Source organism: Loxodonta africana, chromosome 3, assembly GCF_030014295.1.
Source record: "Loxodonta africana isolate mLoxAfr1 chromosome 3, mLoxAfr1.hap2, whole genome shotgun sequence".
In the NCBI taxonomy this organism is placed as follows: domain Eukaryota; kingdom Metazoa; phylum Chordata; class Mammalia; order Proboscidea; family Elephantidae; genus Loxodonta; species Loxodonta africana.
The window spans coordinates 209,136,425-209,160,228 of record NC_087344.1 but is presented as its reverse complement, the minus strand read 5'-3'; the positions used below and the strand labels follow the sequence as shown (position 1 = coordinate 209,160,228).

The following is a 23,804-nucleotide window of genomic DNA, read 5'->3' as shown; positions in this document are numbered from 1 at the left end:
GTTTTATGAATTTGTATACATTCCTGGTAAGGTCTCAAATGGAAGCATGTAACTCATATAGGAATTAAATGATGATATGTATACAGGTTTTGAAAATAAATGACCTTTCTTGGTACATGGTGAAAAACTTGACCCATCTTAATTGAAACCTACCTTAACTGGGGACTCCTCTGCTTCTGTCCTTTGGTAGAGAGTGGTAGAAGTAATAGTCTATTCTATAATAAAGTCTAGCCTGTACTGATATTTGTATACCCTTTATTGTGAAAAGATATTTTTTGATCGATCCAAGAATATGGGATCATCGGGCCCTACTTTTGTCATTTCCCTCCTGATTTTGCTTTTTGTATTAAAACAGCAAGTTTAATAAGCAGTAGCTCTGAAGCATGTTGATGATTTTGTTTTTTTAGAAATCATTACTCAGAATGGAAGAGATTGATGACATTGAGCAGGACCCAGTGTAATCATAATCTATCTAGACATTTCTCATTTATTTATTCATTAGACACCTTCTTGGACACCAAATACGTGCCAGGTATGGTGTTAGAGTTACCTGAGGCTATAATGGAGAACAAGGCAGACGTGGTCTCTGATTTATGGAGTTTATAGTTGAGGAAAGAGATAAATATTAAACAAATTATCAGTAATCAACAATGAAATAAGTGCTGAAATGAAAAGTACAAGATGTTATAGGAGAACCTACGTTGTCTAGAGGGTGAAGATCATCTACTAGACATGACGAATGAGTGGAGCAAGCAAAGATGAAATAGAAGAAATTAGGATTCTTTTTGTAACCTTCTAAGTCTTTCTTTATTACATGCACACACACACACGTATCAGTGTTATAAGGATTTTGAATTAAGGATGTGTTTTTCTGGAAAGACCTAGTGATATAGGACTATATATTTTTTAATTTTGTGTTAATTGCTAGTAGCTGAGCAGAAATGGACTATTGTGAGTTTTGACCATGGTCTTGACTGTGAAGTCTTGACTATGTGGTGTTCCAAATAAGCATTAATGATATATTCTGTATATTTGTAGAGTAGCTTTATTTTTTCTCTTTCCCTGGTCTTGTCACCTGATCCTCAGAACCACAAACTCCTGTGTGGCTGACAGAATTCCACTGGAATGCAGGCAAAGGAAAAGCACGTGCTAGTCCATTTATAAATCTATCTCATTCCAGCCCTGCAATTGAAAGAGATTTTGCTAAGCTTAAGAAACAATTGGAAACCCTGGTGGCATAGTGGTTAAGTGCTATGGCTGCTAACCAAGAGTTCAGCAGTTTGAATCTGCCAGGTGCTCCTTGGAAACTCTATGGGGCAGTTCTACTCTGTTCTATAGGGTCGCTATGAGTCAGAATCGACTCAATGGCAGTGGGTTGGGTTTTCTGGTTTTAAGAAACAATTAGAAAACATTTTCATTTCATTAAAATGAATCCCTTTTCAACCATCTGGTATAAGTAATGGATAATTTGCATCCAAGTCTAAAAAAAAATTTTTTTTTCTTTCTCATTTAAAACAAATGTTTAGATGCAACTAGCAGAAAACCGCCAATTACAAATTTCTGCAAGCGGTGTTTCTAGGTCTTAATTACAATCTCTGACAATGAAAAACAACTTCAGGTTTTTCTAAGCAATAAAGATGGTGAGAAGCAATTACCTGTGAGGCCGGGAATCCTGAAACTGCAGCTTTTGTTAGTTTATTTAGGAGATTTAAAATAACTTACCCAAAAGGCAGCATGAGATACAAGTACTTTTGAAGAGAGGTTATAGAGTCAGGGCCGTCGGGATGGGACTATCTTAATTCAGCCATACCCGGCACTATCAACCACATGAGTCAAGAATCACAGAGAAGTTTTCTTGGGTTCTTTAGCTGGTTCTCCAAGCATGCTATTTAATATGGTATTTATTGATTCTCTCAAATGTGTTAGAATGAAGGCCAGCTACCTAGAAATGATGAGTAAGAGTGAGGAAGGCAAAATTCTCTTTCATTTATTTTCAGATGCCTACTCCTCTTCTTCATTGTGCCAACAGGCTGGCCATGTAGGCAGGAAGAGAGATGAAACTCCATTAGTCAGCTGATGAAGCACCTGCTACTCCACATAAGCAGATTTCTTTTCACCTCAGAAATAAATCATTACTCACTGTGTCCAGCACAGCAAATACCTTCCCTGTCCTGGTTCCATCCCCCATCATTTTCCCCAGCCCATTACAACACTGCTGCACTTCTCCAAGTGCCTTAAGACTGATGGAGCGCTGGGCCAAAAGGGAGCAAAGAGAAAGAAACATCTAGTCCAAGCCACCTGCCCCATCCTGACCCTGCCTCCATCGTGGGCCACAGACTTCCGCTTTGTGAAACTAATGCCTGTTCTTCTCCCTGCTCTCTCCTTTGTCCCTACAGCGCCATGGCTACTTATTCTGCCACATGTGCCAACAATAGCCCTGCACAGGGCCTCAACATGGCCAACAGCATTGCCAACCTGAGACTGAAGGCCAAGGAATATAGTTTACAGAGGAACCAGGTGCCAACAGTCAACTGAGGAAAAATAAACAAAAACCAAAAAAACAAAAACCAAAAAACAGGCCTAAGAAGAAATCAAAAACCATAAGACACCTATCCTGCTCTGTCATTTCTTCATCCGCTGGGAAAAAACAAACAAAAAACAGAACTAAAATATTGGGACCATGGCAGACAAAAGCAGGAGAGGAGCAAAACGAAAATTAGTTAACAAATGTTCCTCCTCCCTCTGGGATACCGCCACCACTTGTTTCTCTGTGTGTTTATTTTGTTTTCCTTCCATTCATGCTTTGCTTAATATTCTCCAAGCTTCTTCAGTTAGGTCCAGCCCACCCACCCCGTTGGTTGTATGAGATTAAAAAAAAAAACCCACAGCAACCAAAGATGCCATATATATATATACTCAGAATAAGTGCCTATAGTCTACTCGTGGGCCTGTTTGAACCTCAGTGGCTTCCCCTGTCTTTCTTCCCAATTCTCGTCATACAAGCTCTAGGAGCTTTTGAAAATCCAAAGTCTTTCTGAAAAATCTGTGCCAGACATGATTCCCTTTCTCATTGTCTCCATCTCTGTTGGTCATGGTAAGGTTTTTGAATCAGCTGCTGGGGAAAAAAAAAAAAATTGTGTAGAATATCTGGTCACTGGCCTATCTGGTCCAATGTGATTGGCTGTGTCTGGCTGATTCTAAACTCCAAGCTATAGATCTAGGCTCTAGGTATAAGCTCTAGATTTAAATTCTAAGCTGTAGATTAAAATATCATCATCACCACCATCCCTCACCCCATCCAGTCAACCGTTGTAAGTTTTAAAATATTCATTGCTTTTGAATGATTTGTGGTCACAGTCTATTGGATGGGATAAAGGCTTTTCCTTTGAGACAGGAAGATAAATTTCTCTAGGGAAACAAAGACTGGGCTGAGAAGGGCATTGTCTACGTGTCTTTGGTGCCCTGGGTAAAGACTAGTCATATGCACACTTATATATATACTGTATATATTTATATATTTTATATATATATAAAATATTCTTTCAAGCTTGAGTTTATAGTTTCTCAAACACTACAGAAAGCAAATTCCACACTATTACTGCTGTCCTTATTTCCACAGTGATGAGACTTATTAATTTGGAACCCTGCTTCTTTTCTTTGTCTATGCAAAATTCTCATTAAGGCCATAAGGAGTTGATAGGTCAGCTCTTTGACAACAGGCCTCATCTTCACATTATGGCTTTAGATGAATTAGAAAGCATTTGAGGCTATCAAAAAAAAAAAAAAAAAAAAGTCCTTTCGTTTGGAGCCCAAGCTCCAGTGGAACGATGGTATGCTTCCATCTACCGTGGGGATTGCATGGGGATTGCACTTAGAGAGAAGGGAAAGCCGTTTAGCCATTTGCCTTTTCTCCATTTAACAGGAAATTGAAAGACACATGTTTAAGTGGAATACTTAAAGGTTTGTCTAAATTCCAAATATTTAAAAGGCCATTGTGGGCTTTTTTTTTTTTTTTTTAACATTTTGAAATAGTTTAGTGTCTAGGGCTGGGAGCCAGGACTGATCGTTCTTTGTTTCTTTCTCTCTGTTCCCAGCCAGGCTTTTGAAACTTCCCAAGTGGACTTGACCAAACTGCATTACCATGCTGTGCCTCAGTTTGCCTGTCTGTAAAATGGGTTTAACAATACTTACCTACCTCACAGGGGTGTTGTGAGGCTCTATTCATTTGCTCCTTCCTTCTTTCCTGTATGTCCTGTAAGTCCAGCACTTTGTAGCCATGGGAGGGAAGGGGTGGTAACAGTGTAGAATATTAGCAGAATGATACGGTACCTGGTAGCCTTGTTTTCTGGCAAGGAATTGCTACCTTGCTGTAAATAGTTAAAACCTTGTACTTGGAAATGAAAAATAGATTTATATTTCCAGATCTCTCAAACATCACTTCATTTGACCAAAGAGTAATTTAAGCCACATGCAACAAACATTTTTTTTTTTCACTTATATTCTCGTCTGACCAGCTTGGTGCTAATAATTTTAATTATTAGTGATTAAAAAGCTTTACTCTGACTCTGGCCAAATGTGCTAACTTTGTATTGTGAGCGGCAGGCAAGGAATTTTGGTTTTAAGGTACACTTTCAGTGCAAACTTGTATTTCCCTTGGCATATCAGACTGAACAAATGGTATTTTTAAATCTAACGGCCACCAATCTGAAAATGTATTCTAAATGTTACAGAAGTACTTCTGAGAACAACAAGAAGGAAGCCCATCTGATGATTTCATCAACTGATTCCTCCTTCTTTTAACCCACTTTGAAAACATTTCTCACTGAATGGATCATGCAGGTTGGCTGAACACTTCCTGAACACTCATTCTTTTATCTTACTGGCCACTGCGGATTATCAAATTCCAGCCAGTAGTGTATCCTAACAGACTGAAACGTTCTTTGATTTGTGAAGTGAGTGCAATCCAAGAAATTAGTAGATTTGTAGGACTTGGAGCTTGGGGAGAACTGTGAAAAGAGGGCTGGGATTACAGTGCAGGGAACTGAAATCATACATGGAGAAGGGAGACTATCTGAGAGGAGGTGGAGAGAGAGTGGGTCACATGAAACAAAATCACTTAACATTTGTATCTTGACATTCATTTTCAGTGGAGAACAGAAAGAGCCTGAACCATCATAACCCAAATGCTAGGTGACACTGGCCAATGCTTGGCCAGGCGGTATCTGGGAGCATCATACATAGCATAGCCAGTACTGGTCAGCCATAGGAGCTTCCATTGCTAGCGATCCCATACCCCAGGCTTCTATTATCTAAGCACTTGATCAAGAAACATACATGCGGTGCAAGCACTCATTTCTGTTTATTATTTTTTTAATGATACAAATTTTTATACATGATTTGGAGGAGTAGTCTTCTGGCCCCTAAACCAGATGTCGAGGAGGTCCTCAGGGCCATGAAGTTCAAGGTACGTCCCTGCTCCTCACCATCACCGATATATGGAGAACAGGTGAATACATGCAAACAATCTCTCTGCGTTCCTAATCCTTCCCCAACAAGACGCTGATTCCTAAGGTACTTGGCAGTTTCAATCAAACCAAAAAAGATGAGGGAATAAAAAAGGGAATGACATTTAGGGTATAAAGATCTCATAAGAAATGTAATATGTAAATTATATCTTGCTTTATGATGTAAAATATACATTATTTGCGCTAGAATAGAAATTATTCCTTTTCAATAAAAAGAAAGAAGGATACTACTATGTCTTCTGTTATATATTTGAGTGTTGATTCTTCTCTTTCTGAATTTTGAAAACACAGATCTGCTAGGATCTGAGACGACATTCAGAAAAGTGTGAAAACATGAGTGGTTTTTTTTTTTCCCCAGAGTCTGACATTTTCTATAAAAGAGAAAAATAACTTGTTATTCAAAAGCAAATCTAATTGTGGGAAAAAAGAGGGAACATTTATTAGTATAATGGGTAAGTGTGGAATGGAATTTCATGAAAGAGTTTAGCAGATATTTACCAACATCTTTAGTATCCACAATACCAGGTACCATAAAACAAAAAATAATTCACATAAAGCACAGCCTTTAATTTTAAAACAAAGAAGTAGCAAACTAAGTTTTTTTTAGGCACCTATTGAGTTTTTTTTTTAATTGAGTATATTGTTGGGTGTGTGGTAATGGGGAGAATAGATAAAACAAATTTTGAGACAAGGGTTCTGTTTCTACACAAGTTAAAATCTGCTTTAAAAGGCAAGTGTAGCATGAACAAATTCAGTTTAAGACAATGAATTAATTCAAGTGTCAAACAAACAGAGCAGGCAGAAGGAATTCAGAAGAGGAAGAAAGAATACACTGCACTCTGGAAAGGGAGAGGATTTCATGGAGGAGCCGGGACTCGAGTCTCACCAGCAAGGATTTGGTGAAGAGTTGGCGGATACAGGGAAGAGAAATCTGTGTTCAGGAACTGTGGCAGAAGGGTCCTGGACAGGATGGAGAGTTTATCTTGAAGCAGAGTGGAAGAAAAGATTAGAGATTCATGAGCCTTCCTCTTGCAAGGCCCTGAGTATCAGATAAAGGAATTTGGACTTTTCCTCAGGCCATAGAAATCCACTGATGGTTTTCAAGCCGGGAAAATAACAATAATAATAATGCCACTCAAAAAATGCTACTTCAGCAGGATTATTTTGGTAAGAGAATGAAGATAAACTGGAGCAGAACAAGAGCTGGAAGCAGGAGATCATATTGAGCTTGTTGCAATGAGAACCAATAAAGAAAGGATGAATAGGAAACATCTTGCAAGGGGAGAAAGTGATAGAATTTCATGGTAAACAGAATCAAAGATAACACTTTTGAAACTTGAAGACTGAGAGAAAAAATCATGGACAAAATGAACAAAAACTGACAAACCAGCCAAACAAAAAACCAACCAAACAAACAAAAAACCAAGGGAGTAACCTCAATTCAGGAGAAGATCGTTTCAGTTCAATTTAGATGTAGTATTGAATTTGAAAACTCAAATATAAATGTTCAGTGCATGAAGATATGAAAGTTAGGTTTAGTACCGAGACCAAGACTGAAGATACACTCAAACCTCAACTTACGATGCATTCAAGATACTAGCCCTGGTGGTGTGGTGGTTAAAAGCTCAGCTGCCAACCAAAAAGTCAGCAGTTCAAATCCACCAGTGGCTCCTTGGAAACCCTATAGGGCAGTTCTACTCTGTCCTGTAGGGTTGCTATGAGTCGTAATTGATTCCATGGCAATGGGTTTGGCTCTTATGGTGGTCCTTTTTTTTGCACCTTATTGTTAGTAATATGTACTACATATAATGTTGCAATGTCTAATTTACTGATGTCATCATATCTGTAAGTTTATAAGCACTATTTCCAACCCCCAAAGACAAATAAAGATCAGATTTATAAAGATACTGATAATAGAAGGCAATAATAATGAGGAAAAAAAAGAGATACTCAACTTACATCAGAACCCACTTAACAAGAGAGTCATCAGAATGGGACCATGGTAAAGTCAGGGGCCACTTATATAAATCTGGGATTAATCTTTAAGGAGGTAACACCTTAAGGTCTATAAGAATGAGTTTGTTCTTTGAAATGAAAGAGTGTCATTGTGACTCAAAATAATAATTTTGATAAATGGCTTTTGGAAATAGTTTCAGTCCAGGGAGGAAGATTGGACCTTGAAGAACATCTACAGTTTGGGACAGGGCTATAAGAGGCAATTTAAAAAGAGCTGTCTGGAAAGTTTGGAGGAAAATCATGCTTGTTTTTTATCCCAGCAGTTAAGAAAAGAGAAGTTTTCAAAAAGAAGGGAATGTTTAATATACTCAAATACTGTAGAGTAGACCAGCCAACTGGGGATCAAGAAAAAGCCATTGGACTTTCAAGAGTGCAGTTTACTAGAGTGTTAGAGGAAGAAGACTAACTTTGGCAAGTTATGATATAGATAAGTGCCTGCCCCCCTTCCCTTTCTCCCTCTGTTCTAGACCACACTCCAGGCACTTGGGATTCAGGATCCCCTCCCCAAATGAGCCCAGACCCACTTTCAGGGTTCATACTATACCACGCATACCTATACCACTTTCCCCTTGTTCATACTTTTGAGGAGAGGCCAAGGGGCTGCTGTTTGTGGGAGTGGGGTTGTGTGGATGGACCTTGAATGTGCGCGCTGGAGTTGTCAGAGACAGATGTGTGTCTACTTTTGTGCAGGATGGAACTGGGGTTAGAAGGGAAGTTTGCAGGCTGGGGCCTGAGGGCTAGGGCCCAACCCTCCCCACAGTGCCAAGATCTGGAAAGGAACTCCGAATAGTCTGAGGGCTCTAAATTTAAACCGGGCTTTTTAGGTCATTCTGAATATTTGTTAAGAACATAATTTGTGTAACATTCATTAGCTTGATTTATATGTAAATACATGGGCATAAATACGTGGACCTTCATTTGCACTCTTACCCTGGGGGTGGGGCTTGACGAGGCCTCAACCGTCAAGAAGTCTCTTTTTTCACCTGTTTTTTGCTTCCTAAGGAGCCCTGGTGGCTCAGAGGTTAAGTGCTGGCTGCTAACCAAAAGGTCGGTGGTTTGAACCCACCAGCCTCTACAAGGTAGAAGAATGTGGCAGTCTGCTTTTGAAAAATACTTACAGACTTGGAAACCCAATGGGGCAGTTCTACTCTGTCCTATAGGATCGCTATGAATCAGAATTGACTTGACTGCAGTGGGTTTGTTTTTTTTGGGGGGATGGGGGATTTGCCTCTTACTTTCTCTGCTTATCTAAGTTTGTTCCAGCTGATCAGATTTTGAGCTGTTGTTCTTGTTGAGTGCCATCGAGTTGATTTCAATTCATGACGACCCTATGTACAACAGAATGAAACACTGCCGGGTACTGTACCATCCTCACAATTGGTGCCATCTTTGAGCCCATTGTTGCAGCCACTGTGTCAATCCGCCTTGTTAAGGGTCTTCCTCTTTTATGCTGACCCCCTATCTTATGAAGCATGATGTCCTTCTCCAGGGACTGGTCCCTCCTGATAAAAGGTCCAAAGTACGTGAGACAAAGTCTCGCCATCCTTGCTTCCAAGGAGCACTCTGGCTGTACTTCTTTCAAGACAGACTTGTTCGTTCTTCTGGCACTGCATGGTATAGTCAATATTCTTTGCCAACACCATAATTTAAAGTCATCAATTCTTCAGTCTTCCTTAGTCTTCATCCAACTTTCCCATGTATATGAGGTGATTGAAAACACCATGGCTTGGGTCAGGCACACCTTAGTCTTCAGGGTGACATCTTTACTTTTTAACATTTTTAAAGTTCTTTTGCAGCAGATTTGACCAGTGGAATGCATCATTTGATTTTTTGACTGGCTGCTTCCATGGGCATTGATTGTGGATCCAAGTAAAATGAAATCCTTGACAACTTCAATCTTTTCTCCATTTATTGTGATGTTGCTTATTGGTCTAGTTGTGAAGATTTTTCTTTTCTTTATGTTGAAGCGGAAACCCTGGTAGCGTAGTGGTTAAGTGCTATGGCTGCTGGCCAAGAGGTCGGCAGTTCAAATCCACCAGGCACTTCTTGGAAACTCTATGGGGCAGTTCTACTCTGTCCTTTAGGGTTGCTATGAGTCGGAATCAACTCGACAGCAGTGGGTTGTTTTTTTTTTTATGTTGAAGTGTAATCCATACTGAAGGTTGTAGTCTTCGATCTTCATCAGTAAGTACTTTGAATCCACTTCACTTTCAGCAAGTTGTGTCATCTACATAGTGCAGGTTGTTAATGAGCCTTCTACCAATCCTGATGCCACATTCTTCTTCATAGAGTCCAGCTTCTTGGATTATCTGCTCAGCATATAGATTGAATAAATATGGTAAAAGGACACAACCCTGAAGCACACCTTTCCTGATTTTAAACCACGTGATATCCCCTTGATCTGTTTGAATGACTGCCTCTTGGTCTGTGTATATGTTCCACATGAGCACAATTAAGTGTTCTGTAAGTCTCATTCTTTGCAATATTATTCATACTTTGTCATGGAAAACACTACTAGTAGCAGCTTTAGATACACATGCTTCCAAAGGCAAGGGATCTTCCATGCTGACTCTAAGCAGAAAGATCCAAAGGAAGGATTCTGAGTGGCCTGGTTCAGGTTATATGGCCATCCCTGAATGGGTCACTGTGGTCAGGGGGATAGAGTGCTCTGATTGGCCAGACTGCTTCATGTGGAATAACCTGACAGTTCACTAGTACCATGTGGAAACGGTTGTGGAGCAGGGACAGCCTCCTACAAGAGGGAGAAATACTATTACCAGAAGGGAAGAGATAATGGACTGACAGAAAACAATACCTGTCCAGTGCATTCCATGCTTGGCTCCTCAGCACACACAAACACCACCTTCTTCCCATTCATACAATTTCAAAAATGCCTTTGCCTAACATGATGCTGAAAACATATTTACTTACTCCATAAAGTACTGATTTAGAAACTTAGAGGCACATGTACTTTTCAGTCAGATCAGTAGAATTGTACAGTCTATAGCTAAGTGATCATTTTAACCATCTCTAGTGGATGTCACCGTGAGTCAGAATTAACTCAACAGCAATGGGAATGGGAAGGGAGAAGAGAGGCTGACCACAATAAAAATTCTCATTTGGGGAAATAAGAAGGGAAAATTATATATACTGGTCACTAGTCTGTAGCATTCGACACCAGAAGTGTTGAGGACTCATTTCCTTGGCAATAAAATGAGTTGCTTGGCCAGTAGATCTGGCTGCCACCTCTCGTGCCCATTGGCAGAATCCCCTTCCACCGTTGTCCTCCATGGCCAGGTCGGGGGAGGGCTCTTGAAAGCTGCATTGCTCTAACATCCCAGTGGAGGAGTGACATACATCTCCTTTAAGACCTAGCTTAGCTGCATTTTGATTTAATTTGTGGAGACTCCATTAGCTAGTAACCAACGCCAGAAGCCTTGTTGAGTCTTCTGCCTTGGGACAGGGTGATGCAGTAACCTATCATCTACTCTCAGACAACATTCCAGTAGATTGTTATTTACAGTGCAAAAATTCATTGCTGTTGAATTGATTCTGACTCATAGTGACACTATAGGGCAGAGTAGAACTGCCCGATATGGTTTCCAAGGAGCAACTGATGGATTTGAATGGCCGAACTTTTGATTAGCAGCCGTAGTGTTTATTATGTGATGCAGGCCTGTGAGGAAGTGGGAGAAGAAGGAGAGGTTTGGAAGGGATTGAGAAAGGAGACTTCCAGTCATTTCTCTAGCTCTTCTCATACCCTGCTATGTTTCAAACTTCTTACTTTGCTTAAAAAAGGGAAAATCCTTTTGCAGTTGGGCAGAGTTTGCTATTGTATGACCTTAGGAGTCTTGGCAAGCTGGCTTTGGGTTGGGTTATTCTCTGCTCCCCAAACTATCTTAAGTCATATAGTTCTAGATTTTAAGGCCTATAATTAATAACACTCCATTTTCACCTATCAATATCTATATTTTCAGGTACCTTGCTTTAGTTTCAAGTGGCAAAAACCCAACTCAGATTAAGTTATGGTGATTTGATTAGGAAATTTAATATAGGGGTAAAAGTTAGGTCATATAATGAAAGGAAAAGCTACAGAAATCAGGGTAACTCTGAGAACCTCAGGTACTGGAGCTGAGATCTCATCTTACCAGGATTCACCTCTGCAGGTAAGGTTTTTCTATGTAGTAGGGAAAATGACAACTGGCAGATACAGATGTGTACCCATTCAACTTCTGGGAGAAAGATCTGAGGGGACTGTATTGGCCTGACTTGGTTTGTGCCCACCCATGAACCAGTCACTGTGCCCTGGGGTGGAGGTGTCCTGAGTAGCCAGACCTGGGTGCCTGCTTCTATCAGATATTGCTTGAGCACCAATGCAACTCCTCTTGTCCCACCTCCAGCTCCAGTCACTACTACACTGGACAGCCCCCAGGATATTTTGACCAGCCTTGCAGACAGAATCTCAACTGAAGCAATGGATAAATGCTCCCCACTTGCATCTACAGGCGGATAATTATTTAGCACCAGCCTTCACAGTGATGCTGGCCACCTTGATAATGCATCATGTGTTTTTCCTTTTTAACTATTCCATTCCTTGGTCCCTCATTCCTGCTCCCTGGGATCATTTTCCAAATAAACTACCTGCATGCCAGCCTTTACCTCAGACTCTGCTGTTTTTTTTTGGTGGTGGGTGAGGGGGTGGGAGGTCCCAGGCTAACACAAGACCCTATGCTCTTTTGCCAGGGACAACCTCACCAAAACCGTGTGCATTGAGTAATGGTGACCTGTTGTAACCAGAAGGAGGAGGAAATGAAATGTAAGGAGACAAAAATCAAAGCTTGGTCCTCCAGAGCAAGAAGAAGAGAGGAAGCTTTTGATTGTAGATTGTTTTCCAGATCAATTGATTATAACTACTTCTTACCAATGTTGGCAAATATTTGTTGCAAATACTTCAATTAAAAATATACCAAATCCTTTTCTCTTTCCTGTGGAAAAGAGAGCTAGAATTTCAACAAAGTCTATTTACTCTACTTTCTGGGCACACAGGTAGATCTCATTTCCCAGCATCCTTGGCATCTAGATGTGGCCCCTCACTAATTTCTAGCTAATGGAATGTCAGCAGAAGCGTTTGCCAATGTCAATTCTGGCTAATGAAAATATCTTCCATTTTCACTCTTCCTTGATCTTTCTTCCTTCTGGCTGACTGACATGACAACTTCCAATCAACTTTGGGAACTACACTTTAAAGATAGTAAAGTAGCCGTCATTCTGGAACCCTGAAAAATGACCATGGGAAGCTAAGCTGCAACCCTCACTGAAGTGGAACCATCATATGACAGTGAAATAACGTTCTATTCTGTTGAGGCATGACATAACAAGGTCTCTTTGTTACTGTGGAGTCCCTGGGTGTTGCAAACTAATGAAAAGGATGGCAGTTCAAGTTGACCCAGAAGTGCCTCAAAAGAAATGTCTGGCGAGCTAATTCTGAAGTTCAGCCATTGAATATCCAATGGAGTCCAGTTCTACTCTGACACACCTGAGGTCGCCATGAATCAGAGTTGACCCAACAGCAACTGGCAGGGGTGGATTACCCAGCAGGCAAGGTAAACATGGTGCTAACTTTGCTTGCCACATCATCTGTATTGAACAATTTCACATGGAGAAACTTATGTGAAAATTTTCACTATAGATCAGTAAGTAAGCACAAGTGCTTACCTTGTTTACTGAGTCATCCAACCCTGTCAGGGATTGTAAATTTGAAAAAAGGCTTTGATTTTGTAGGAAGATGCTGTGGGGTTGGAAGAGAGACAGATGCCAGCCATACCTAGAAGCAGAATCTTTGATGTGGTGAAAAAATGTGAAATTTTTCACTACAGATGATCTGGTAAGCAAGGTAAGCACCGTGCTTACTTCGCCTATTGGATAATTTGCCCCTGGGCAACTGCTTATTTGCTACTGCAGCTTAGCCTGACCTAACTTACATATCACCTCCCTCTTTTTTTTCTTCTTTCCTCCTTCCTTATTCTCTTCCTCCCTCCCTGCCTCCCTGCCTCCCTTCCTTCCTTCTTTCCTGCCTTACTGCCTCCTTTCCTTCCTTCCTTCCTCCCTCCCTCCCTCCTTTCCTTCCTTCCTTCCCTTCAGTATTTCAGGATCCCTGTCATAACTCTTAGACTCATTGCTATCATTGATCAGGAGAAATTGTTCTTCCACATCAGGATATTTGAATATATAATGTATAATTTTGTGACATCATGTGACCTTTTGTTTACAACCTAAAAAAATTAATTGAATGTTATAGTAAATGAATACACTAAATAGCACTTTCAATAAATTAATGATGTGCCTGGGAAATATCTCAAAATGTTATTCTAGCTATAAAAGGGCAGCATTCCTAAAACGAAGATAGCCAGCTCACCTACAAATTGAAGGCATCTGAAAACTATTTCTTAGAGACATATTTATTTGCTTAGTGTCACTCAGTTAAGCAGAGGTAAAATAAGGCTAGCAATCTTGGACAGCTAGAGAAACTCACACATGTGCACAGGAAGACATGAACAGAAATGTTCATTGCCTCATGGTTTGTAATAACAAAATATTGGAAACAAACGAACTGTCCATCAACGGGAGAATAAACAAACTGTGATATATTTATACAATGGAATACTATTCAGAAATAAAAAATGAATGAACCATGGCTACATATATCCACTTGGACACCTTTGAGAAACCTAACATGGTGGGGAGGCAAGTTGCCAAAGGATACTTGTTGCTATTTACGTAAAGTTTAAAAGTATATGCTATATCCATGTATTGTTTGTAAACATATGCACAGAGCAAAAATATTTAAAAATGCCTGGGAATTAAAATCAATTTCAGCATAAAAGTATCAGAAGAAAACATTTCTGAAGAGAGGAAGGGGATTGGCTGGGAGGGGTATGCTTGGTGCTTCAAATGTGTTTGAAATAATTTCTTTTTTTTTTTTTCTGGATGGAATGGGAAGGGAATGCAATTTACTTTTTAAAAAAGGTATATGCACATAAAATTTAAGTTTACAGCTAGTAATAATAGTGTATATAAGCTTGGTTTTTTTTTAATTTTTTTAATTGTTTTTAGGTGTAAGTTTACAGCTGAAGTTAATTTCTCCTACAAAAATTTATACACATATCGTTATATACCCTAGTTGCAATCCCTGTAATGTGACAGCATACTACCCCTTTCCACTCCAGGTTTCCCATGTCCATTCAACCAGCTCCTGTCCCTTTCTGCCTTCTCATCCCACCTCCAGACAGGAGCTACCCATTCAGTCTTCGTCATCTAAGAAGCACACTCTTCATGAGTATTATTTTAGGTTTTATGGTCCAGTCCAATCTTTGTCTGAAGAGCTGTCTTCGGGAATGATTTTAGTTCTGGGTTAACAGAGTGTCTGGGGGCCAAATTTATTTCTTAAAAAAGATAAAAAGCAAATATAGTGAGATATTAACATTTGACAAAGCTGGATGGTGAGTACAGAGAGTTCATGATCTTAATGTCTGTACTTCTCTCTGAGTTTGTTATATTTCAAAGCATTTTAATGTAGGAATAAAGAAGGGGCACACATATCTTACAACCTCAGCTGGGGAGATGTGGGCTGGGCAGTGTGTTTATGTAATACTAGGCTTTGCTTTAGCAAAACACTAGATGCCTTGAGGTCACTACTAGCCTTTATCACTACAGCCTGGTCTTAAAGGAATAGGATTTAGGTTTGATGTATGGAATGGGGCAAAAGAGAAGTATGGGTGTGGGTGTGGGAGTCCTGCTGCAGAATAGCAAACATTGATGGGAACTTGACAGAGGGAGTTTCAGGGGACAGCATGATGTAATAGGAAAAGCATAGGCCTTGATTCCAGTTCCTGCTTGGCTGCTTATTTTCAGTTCCATCTTGGGCAAGTTACTTACCCTGTACTAGTCTCATTTTCTTCTTCTGTAAAGTCATATCTACATCATAGGTTAACTGGGAGAATTAAATGAGACAATACACATAAAGAATTAACACAGGACCTGTATCATACAGTAGGGTTCCTTTTACTACCATATGATCAAGGAAAAATCTGATACAGAGAGAGTACTGGGCTGTACGTCAGGAGGCATAGGCTCTTTGTACAGCATCATTAAAAAAAAAATTGACATCTAGTCGATTCTGACTCATAGTGACCCTGTAGGACAGAGTAGAACTGCCCTATAGAGTTTCCAAGGAGCACCTGGTGGATTCAAACTGCCAACCTTTTGGTTAGCAGCTGTAGATCTTAACCACTATGCCACCGTGGTTTCCAAAGCATTATAGCAGAAGGGATTCAAAGGTGAGAAAAGTGTGGCAGCAATAGGAGGAAAAAGAATGCAGAATAGAAAAGAGAGAACATATAGAATGTGTATGACTGTCCTGCTCTTCTCAGAATTAGACATAAGATGTTTTCCCTGCTGCCTGATTACTTCTAATCATAGCGACCCCATGTGTTGCAGAGTAGAACTGGTTACCAGCCAATCTCTCTCTCTCTCTCTCTTTATCTTTTGGCTTGGGTAAAAAGTGGCACTCAAGCTTAAAAGCTCTTTCCCAGCCCAATGGAAATTCTATAGAACAGTAGCTAAAGAGAGTTCTGATACATTTCTTCCTCCTTAGTAACCCCAGAGCCCAGCCCCAAAGCAGCAGAGCACAGAGTTAACTAGTGATAGAAGTGTTTACTTCAATTCCCTCTCCCTGCTATTTCTTTCCTGTGAAATGCCCCTCTCATCAGGGATGGTGGTCATCTATGAAGAACTTCCATCATCCCAAACAGTAGTCTCTACTCCACCTGCTCCCCGAACCTGACCTCTCCTCATTTCAGGTGAGTTTTCAAAGGGTCTCCTTAAAGATAACTATTGGGGGAATGGCGAGGAAAAAAGCAGTCACCATGAATGCCCAAGGACAACTGCTGACTTGTCCTTCTCTGCGCATCAGGAAATTGATGTCTGGGGCAGGCTCCACATGCCCCTGCTGTCTGTATCGCTAGATACTAATTCAGCCTTGCCCTCTCCAGGAAAGCATGTACCTCTTTCCTCACCTCACCCCAACACCAAATAAATTGTTGATGGTCAGGTACAATTAAAAATTATGCTGCAAATATGCTGTTGAGATAAAGAAAAAGAACACAGAATTTTGAAGATAAAAGTATGGGAAAATTTAAATAAAATGAATAAAAAAAAATGAATACTAGGGAAAAAATTTTGTGTATCCATACTAATGACAGATGTGTAGATTTCAAGGCAAAAAGTCACTATTAGGGAGAAGAACGATCACTGTTGTTTTTGCCAGTTGCCATCAAGTTGGTTCTGACTCATGGCCACCCCGCATACAACACCTACAAGCCAAGAGATGCCAAGAGACTCCTGTGGCTACCAGAAGCTAGGAGAGACAAGAAAGGACCTTCCCCTAGAGTAGACAGAGAGGAATGGCTGCAAAGTGTCCTGAGGGGTCTTTCTGAGGAAATGGAACAGTTCCGTATCTTGACTGAGGTGGTGCTTACATGACTATATATATTTGTCAAAGCCCACTAAATTGTTTACTCAAAATATGTACATTTTATTGTATGTAAATTGTACTTCAATAAAGTTGATTTAAAAAATATCCTGATTGTAGAACTTTAAGAACAAACGGGAGCCTGACCAATAAAATCTGCAGTGGTAGAAACAGAAGCTCCCTAAATGGCTCCGGGATAAAGGATTAAAAAAAAAAAGAATCTAGGAACAAAAGTTGTTAATAATGGCCCAGCTGGAAAGCAATGAACAAACTCTTGCTATGTTTGGTTAGTTCAAATAACTGAAATATATAATATTCCAAAAAACCCTCAAGACCTAAAGGATGTAGACTAGAGTCTGAAAAGAAGTAACGATAATTATAATATCATAATTATTACATTATGTTTGATTATATTTATACTTGTCTTGGCAAATAATATATGTACGTGTTTACAGTAAAGTTTCCTGAAATTCAAGTTCATCCTCTTAATGGAGATGAGAATGTTGGTACCAAATACAAATGAATGTTATTTCCCAGCGAGAGCTAATGTGTTTATATTTCACATGAATGTGAACTATCTTGTCAGCAAAGCCTCACTCTACATTACAGAATGACAATTCTAAGGAAAACCTTAGGGTCTTACTTAGCTCAAAAATTTTAAATTAAAAAAAGGATACCACGATTATGGAATAATAAAGCCAGAAGACAATTTAGATAAAATCACAGAATTGAAGCTTAATGATTGTTAAAATTTTCTCTGTTAAGAGACACAAATTCAAGATGGTTCTAGAAGCAAGCTTAAATCAAGAAGAGCTATATATCGTACTCTCTCCAGATGGAGGCGCGCCTAATTAAGTGATGGAAAAGTGACTTCTACATTTCATTCTAAATTTGAATCAAATATCTGTATGAGCGTAATTATCAAATACTTAATAAAAAACCAAAAAACATGATTCTGATGTATTTCTGGTGCTTGAGTGGCCTGGCTCCAACAGAAACAAGATGCCAGCTTCTGGTTATCCAGCACAGTGCAATTCTTTGGGTACATTGTGGTATTTTCCAGCTCTCAATTTCTTTGAGTTTCTGAACTTTTTAATGGCAAAAATTAAACTAAGAAAAAGGAAAAATACATAACATACTATTTGTTGGGCTATCCTATCATGTAGATTTCAGAATAAAATCATTAGCGTTGATGAATTTTCCTAATTATGCTTGAGAGCCTGACACAAAATTTTAGGAGTGGCTTCATGTTGTGCTGCCCACCTTGGACTCTAAAAATTGTCTAAGTGCTAAACTAAGCGTACCCCAGGTCTGCCAAAGAAAATTTATCTTCTATTTCCTATGCTCCATGAGGGTACAAAACATAAAATAAGCTAACGTTCCTCCACAGTGGGCTTGCAGTCTGGAGGAGACGGTTATTTTCTACGCAGAAAGTCAAATGCTTTTTCCAGAACCAATTTTCTTTCTGACCACACTGAGCATTGAGAAATCAGTGACAGCCTTCTTGGGAAAAATTGAATTGATGGAGAAATTTGCCTTTAGAAAACAGGAAGTGGGTTTCTATTGATGTATACAGCCAAGAGAGAATTGGACTTCTAGACCACATTGTTGAAGGTGTGCAAATCAACTCTAGAGACAGTAACTATTCCTTTTGATGCTTTTGTAAACCAAAACAAGGCTTATCCCTTACTCCTCCATTAAGGAAAAAGCTAGGCTAAAACCAGGTGGACTTTTTTTTTTTTGCATTTTCTCTCTTTGCAAGGAATAGGAGATCAAGTTGGGAAAGACTAATTCAACACTTTTAAGAAGTCTTTAGTACAAACATATTTCATCCATTAGGGTAATGTTTTCCTCAGGCTTGTCCAGGAATAAATCCCAACCTTCTCCCCTTAAGAACTCAAAGACACAGCTGATTTGTTTTCAGTTGGGGTAATGAAATGTTTAAATGGGAAACACATGTCCTTTTGGTCTGCAGAGGACATGCTAGGAAGCTTCTTGTTTATGAGGCCCCCACTCGGCAATAATCTGACAGCCACAGAAAGACTAAACAAGCAACTAGCAATTAACTCCTAAATAATAGTTCTTCCTGGGAAGATAGTAGATTTTAATTCCACGTAGAACACCCATTAGCTAACATAAGGTTTAAAGTGCTCTTTATTTCAAAAAGGAGGAAGTGCTGTTAAAAACCTTATTTAGTTGTTGCCCTTCTCTCTTGGAACACAATAATTTGACCTAACTGCTTGCCCAAATGCTCATATCCCAGATTGTTGCCTGTCCTAGGTAGTGTTTCCGCTGAAATATTCTTCCCCAGTCTTTTTTTTTTTTTAATCCTTTTCTAAATCCTGAATGCCAAGAAAAATCAGTTAAGAAATTGGGAAAATGGGAAAAAGTATTACATCTCATGAGAAATTAAACTTAATAAACGTTATAATTACTGAGTCAAAGGAATCACAAGAAACAGTGACATGTGAAGTAGAAGGTTAAATCTGGGGTCAACGAGTTGATTCCGACTCATAGTGACCCTAAAGGACAGGGTAGAATTGCCCCATAGGGTTTTCAAGGCTATAAATATTTATGAAAGCAGATTGCCACATCTTTCTCCTGCAGAGTGGCTGGTGGGTTCAAACTACCCACCTTTTGGTTAGCAGCCAAGTGCTTAATTACTGAGCTGCCTGTGCTCTTCGAAGTGAAAGGCTAAGGGTGGCATTTTTGGTACCAGAACAGGAGTGCATAGGAGAGAAGCAATCACAGCCTAATCAGTCAGACTTGATTGCAGCTATTGCCATGATGTATGTGTGTGCTCATGGCCCTGTATGCTGCTAATGGTGAGTCATTCTTGTAAGTTTAATAAATACTAGTAAGTTTAATCACATGGTATATTTGATGCAAGTTTTATGAATGATGTTTCAAGAAATAACATGTTTTAAAAGCACAGTAAGTCCTTAAATTGGTAATATTGACTTGTGATTCTATGTATTGCTATTAACCTTGTTAGAAGGTCTGAATGTCACATTATTAAAATATTATCCAATAGGATTTTCTGATGTTTCCCAGTGCTTGAATATTTGTTATAGGATATAGATATTTGTTATAGGATATAGTTCTTTTTAATACAAGCTAAATTTAATACCCATCTGTCAGTTTGTCTTACTGTGGTGGCTTGAGTGTCAGAAGCTATGCTGGAAGCTATGCCACTGGTATTTCAAATACCAGCCTGGTCACCCATGGTGGACAGGTTTCAGCAGAGCTTCCAGACTACTTCCAAAAATCAGCCAACGAAAAACTTACGAATCACGAGAGACTATATTGTTCATCTTGCTTTGAATACATCATCAGGAGCAATCAGTTGCTAGAAGTCATCACGTTTGTTGAAGTAGAGGGCCAAAAAGGATATGGGAGACCCTTGTGAAATGGACTGACACAATAGCCACGACAATGGACTGAAACATACTGGTGATCCTGAGGATGACGAAGGACCAGACGACATTTTGTTCTGTTGGGCATGAGGTTGCCATGAGTTGGAGTCAGCTTGGCGGCAGGTACAATCGAAATTTTTCAGTGCTTTCAGAGTTTGTTTTACGTATTTTGGAGCCCTGTCGTTGGGTGCATAGACATTTATCAGGCTTATGTCTTCTTGGAGGACTGTCCCTTTAATCATTATACAATGTTGTTCCTTGTCTTTTGTGGTTGATTCAGCCTTTAAGTCTGTTTTATCTGAGATTGGTATTACCAGTCCTGCTCTTTTGTGGTTACTGTTTGTTTGATATAATTTTTTCCACCCTTTGACTTTCAATATATTTGTGCCTTCGTGTCTAAGGTATGTCTCTTGATGGGCTGTGTTTTTGTTTTTTTTTTTAATCCATTCTGCCACACTCTATCTCTTTATGGGTGCATTTAAGCCACTTACATTCAGTGTCATTGTCAATAGGTAAACCCTGGTGGCATAGTGGTTAAGTGCTACGGCTGCTAACCAAAGGGCTGGCAGTTTGAATCTGCCAGGAGCTCCTTGGAAACTCTGTGGGGCAGTTCTACTCTGTCCGATAGGGTCACTATGAGTCGGAATCGACTCAGCGACACTGGGTCGGGGAAGAGCTCATTGCTGCCATATTATTGTGCTTTGTCATGTGGTGCTGACATTTTCTTTGTTCCTCTTTCCTGTGCTGAGCTATTTTTGTTGTGAATTTTCTTTTCTTTCATTACTATAGATTTTGTGTTTACTGAGTCTTCATATTTTTCTTCTTTATTTTGATGAGGAGGTTTGTTAATTTTCTTTGGGGTTACCTTGAAATTTACTCTTCTTAAGTTTGAACCAGTCTTTTATTCCTTGATATCGCCTTGCCTTCTCCATTTGAAAGTTCTATACCTATACCGTTTTTTTCCTCCTTTTATTGTTTTAACGTGGTGGTCATTTACAGATTGATGTCTCTGTTTTAAGTCTTTTAGCTCTATTTTTGAGAGTTCTATACCTAGGTTGGTATCTGGCTAATGCTGTCCTGTGTCCTAGACTCAGGTTCTTGTCTGATGTTGACTCTCTAACTGAAGGACTCCCTTTAATATTTCTTGTATGCTTGATTTGGTTTTTGTGACTTCCCTTAATTTCTGTTTATCTGGAAATGTTCTAATTTTGCCATCATATTTGAGAGACAGTATGGCAGGATATATTTTTCTTGGTTGGCAATTTTTTCCCTTCAAGATTTTATGTATGTCATTCCATTGCTTTCTTGCCTGCATAGTTTCTAACAAGTAATCAGAGTTCAGTCTCTTTGTTTTCACTTTGTAAGTGACTTTTCGTTTTTCTCAAGCTGCTCTCAGGATTCTTTCTTTGATTTTGGTAATATGATTATGATGTGTCTTGGTGACTTTCTTTTGGAAGATCTACCCTATATGGGGTTCATTGATCTTCTTGGATAGTCAGCTTTTCATCTTTCATGATATTTGAGAAGTTTTCTGTCAGCAAATCTTCAACAATCTTCTCTGTGTTTTCCATTTTCTCCCCCTGTTCTGGAACTTCAATGATGCACAAATTTTTGCTCTTGATTGTGTTCCACATAATTCTTAGGTTTTCTTCATTCTTTTCTCTGATTTTTCCTTTAACAAAGCGGCATTCATGATTTTTCTTCAATCTCACTAACTCTGTCTTCCATTGTTTCAAGTTTTCTCCTAAAACTTTCTATTGCATAGTCCATTTCTGAAATTTTGTTGTTTCTCTTTTGGATTTCTAGTTGCTGTTTTTGTGTGATTTCTAATTGTTTTTTATTTTGACATTTTGTTCTTGCATTATTTTCCCAAATTCTTCTATTGCTTTGTCTGTGTTTTCCTTGATCTTGGCTATGTATATGTTGGTTTGGCCTATGTTTTACATGATTTTGTCTATTTTTTGCTTGGTTTTGCCTGTGTTTTCCTTGATCTCATTCTTAATCTCTTGGAAAGCCTTAACTACCAGTCTTCTGAATTTCATATCAGGTAGTTCCACTGCCTTTTCTTCTACCGGAAGGTTATCTGAGTGTTTGTTTTGGTCATTTGCTGGAGCCATCTTGTCCTACTTTTTGATATGTTTTCATGTTGTCTGCTGTCTCTGAGACATTGAGGTATTCTTTTCTTTTTTATGTTATATTTTTTTTTCATCTTGCTTTTTGTTTTGTTTTGATATGTCAGGGCAGGCAGGCTGGGTGTGCATTGCTGCTTGCTTGTCTGTGGGCATGATAGCTTTCACCACCTTGTCCAGGTGGGCAGGGCAGCAGCAGGAATGGCAAGCCCACTTCCCTATTCACTGGTTTAGTGAGGTGGCTGAGGGCAGACTGAGCAGGTGCTGTCTGCCTCCTGATGTTGGTCCAGCATGTGGGAGTGTTCACAGCCTCTTGCCAGATGGGCAGGGTATCATATGGGGAGTATGGACTCACATCCTGCCTTTCAGCAATTGGTTGAGTATCAGGAGGGGTGGGGTGGTGCAGACCCAGCAGTGTGGCAGTGGGCCTGAGCACCAGGGAGGCTCTAGCCACAGAAACATGGCTGGGTGGGGATGGGTTGGACCTGGGGGGCAGAGGGAAGGGGAGTGAGGTGGTGTATGGGGATAGGTGGCAGGGAGAAAGAACAGAAAGAAAAAGAAAAAAGAAGTTAACAAAATAATAAAAAATAAATAAATGGCTGAGCAGTGGGGATGGAACTGTGTGGGTGGGGGCAGACCTGGGGCAGTGGCAGGTTGATGGCTCTCTAGCTCTAGTAGTACAGCAGGGGTTCAGCATGAAGGGAGGGTGTGTTGTATGGGGCTAGGTAGGAGGGAAAGAAAAAAAGGAGTAAAAGAAACCAGTAAAAAACAAACAAACCAAAAAAACTGTTGCATGGTTGGAGCCAGCAGGTGGTGGCAGGTCAGATATGGGGGCTGGTGGGAAGGGTGGGGAGGTGATGTACAGCGCTAGGTGGGAGGGAGAAAGAAAAGACAGAAGAGAAAGAAAAAATAAAAAATGAATGAAAGAAAAAAATGGTGGTGTGGTGAGAGCCAGTGAGTGGGAGTGGAGTGGACCTGAGGCAGTGGTGAGCTGGTGGCTTTCAGTGGGAGGTGGGGGAAGGTAATGTAACAGGGTTGGTGAGAGGGAGAAAAAAAAGGGAGAAGGGGGAAAAAGAAAATAAATAAAAATGGCAGCATGGTGGGAGTCGGAGGGTTGGGGCTGGGTGGACATGGGATGACGGTGGGCTCATGGCTCTCTGGCCACCGTGGTGTGGTGGAGGCCTTTGGG

General features: G+C 39.8%; 1 protein-coding gene across 11 annotated transcripts in view; it reads left to right on the top strand.

The window, feature by feature from the left end:
• Positions 1-14,673, top strand: part of PRRX1 (paired related homeobox 1) — an 88,019-nt gene extending 73,346 nt beyond the window's left edge. For 3 of the 11 annotated variants that reach the window (XM_064282933.1, XM_064282941.1, XM_064282935.1), the window contains one exon: positions 2,397-2,664. In XM_064282933.1, the coding sequence (XP_064139003.1) occupies positions 2,397-2,535 (139 nt within the window). In that variant the 3' untranslated portion in view covers positions 2,536-2,664. Of the gene's footprint in view, positions 1-2,396; positions 2,665-4,094; positions 5,743-11,941; positions 12,200-12,284 lie in introns of those variants that run through there. The other 8 variants (XR_010321603.1, XR_010321604.1, XM_064282934.1 and 5 more) reach the window with 7 other exon arrangements.
• Positions 14,674-23,804: the final 9,131 nt, after the last annotated feature.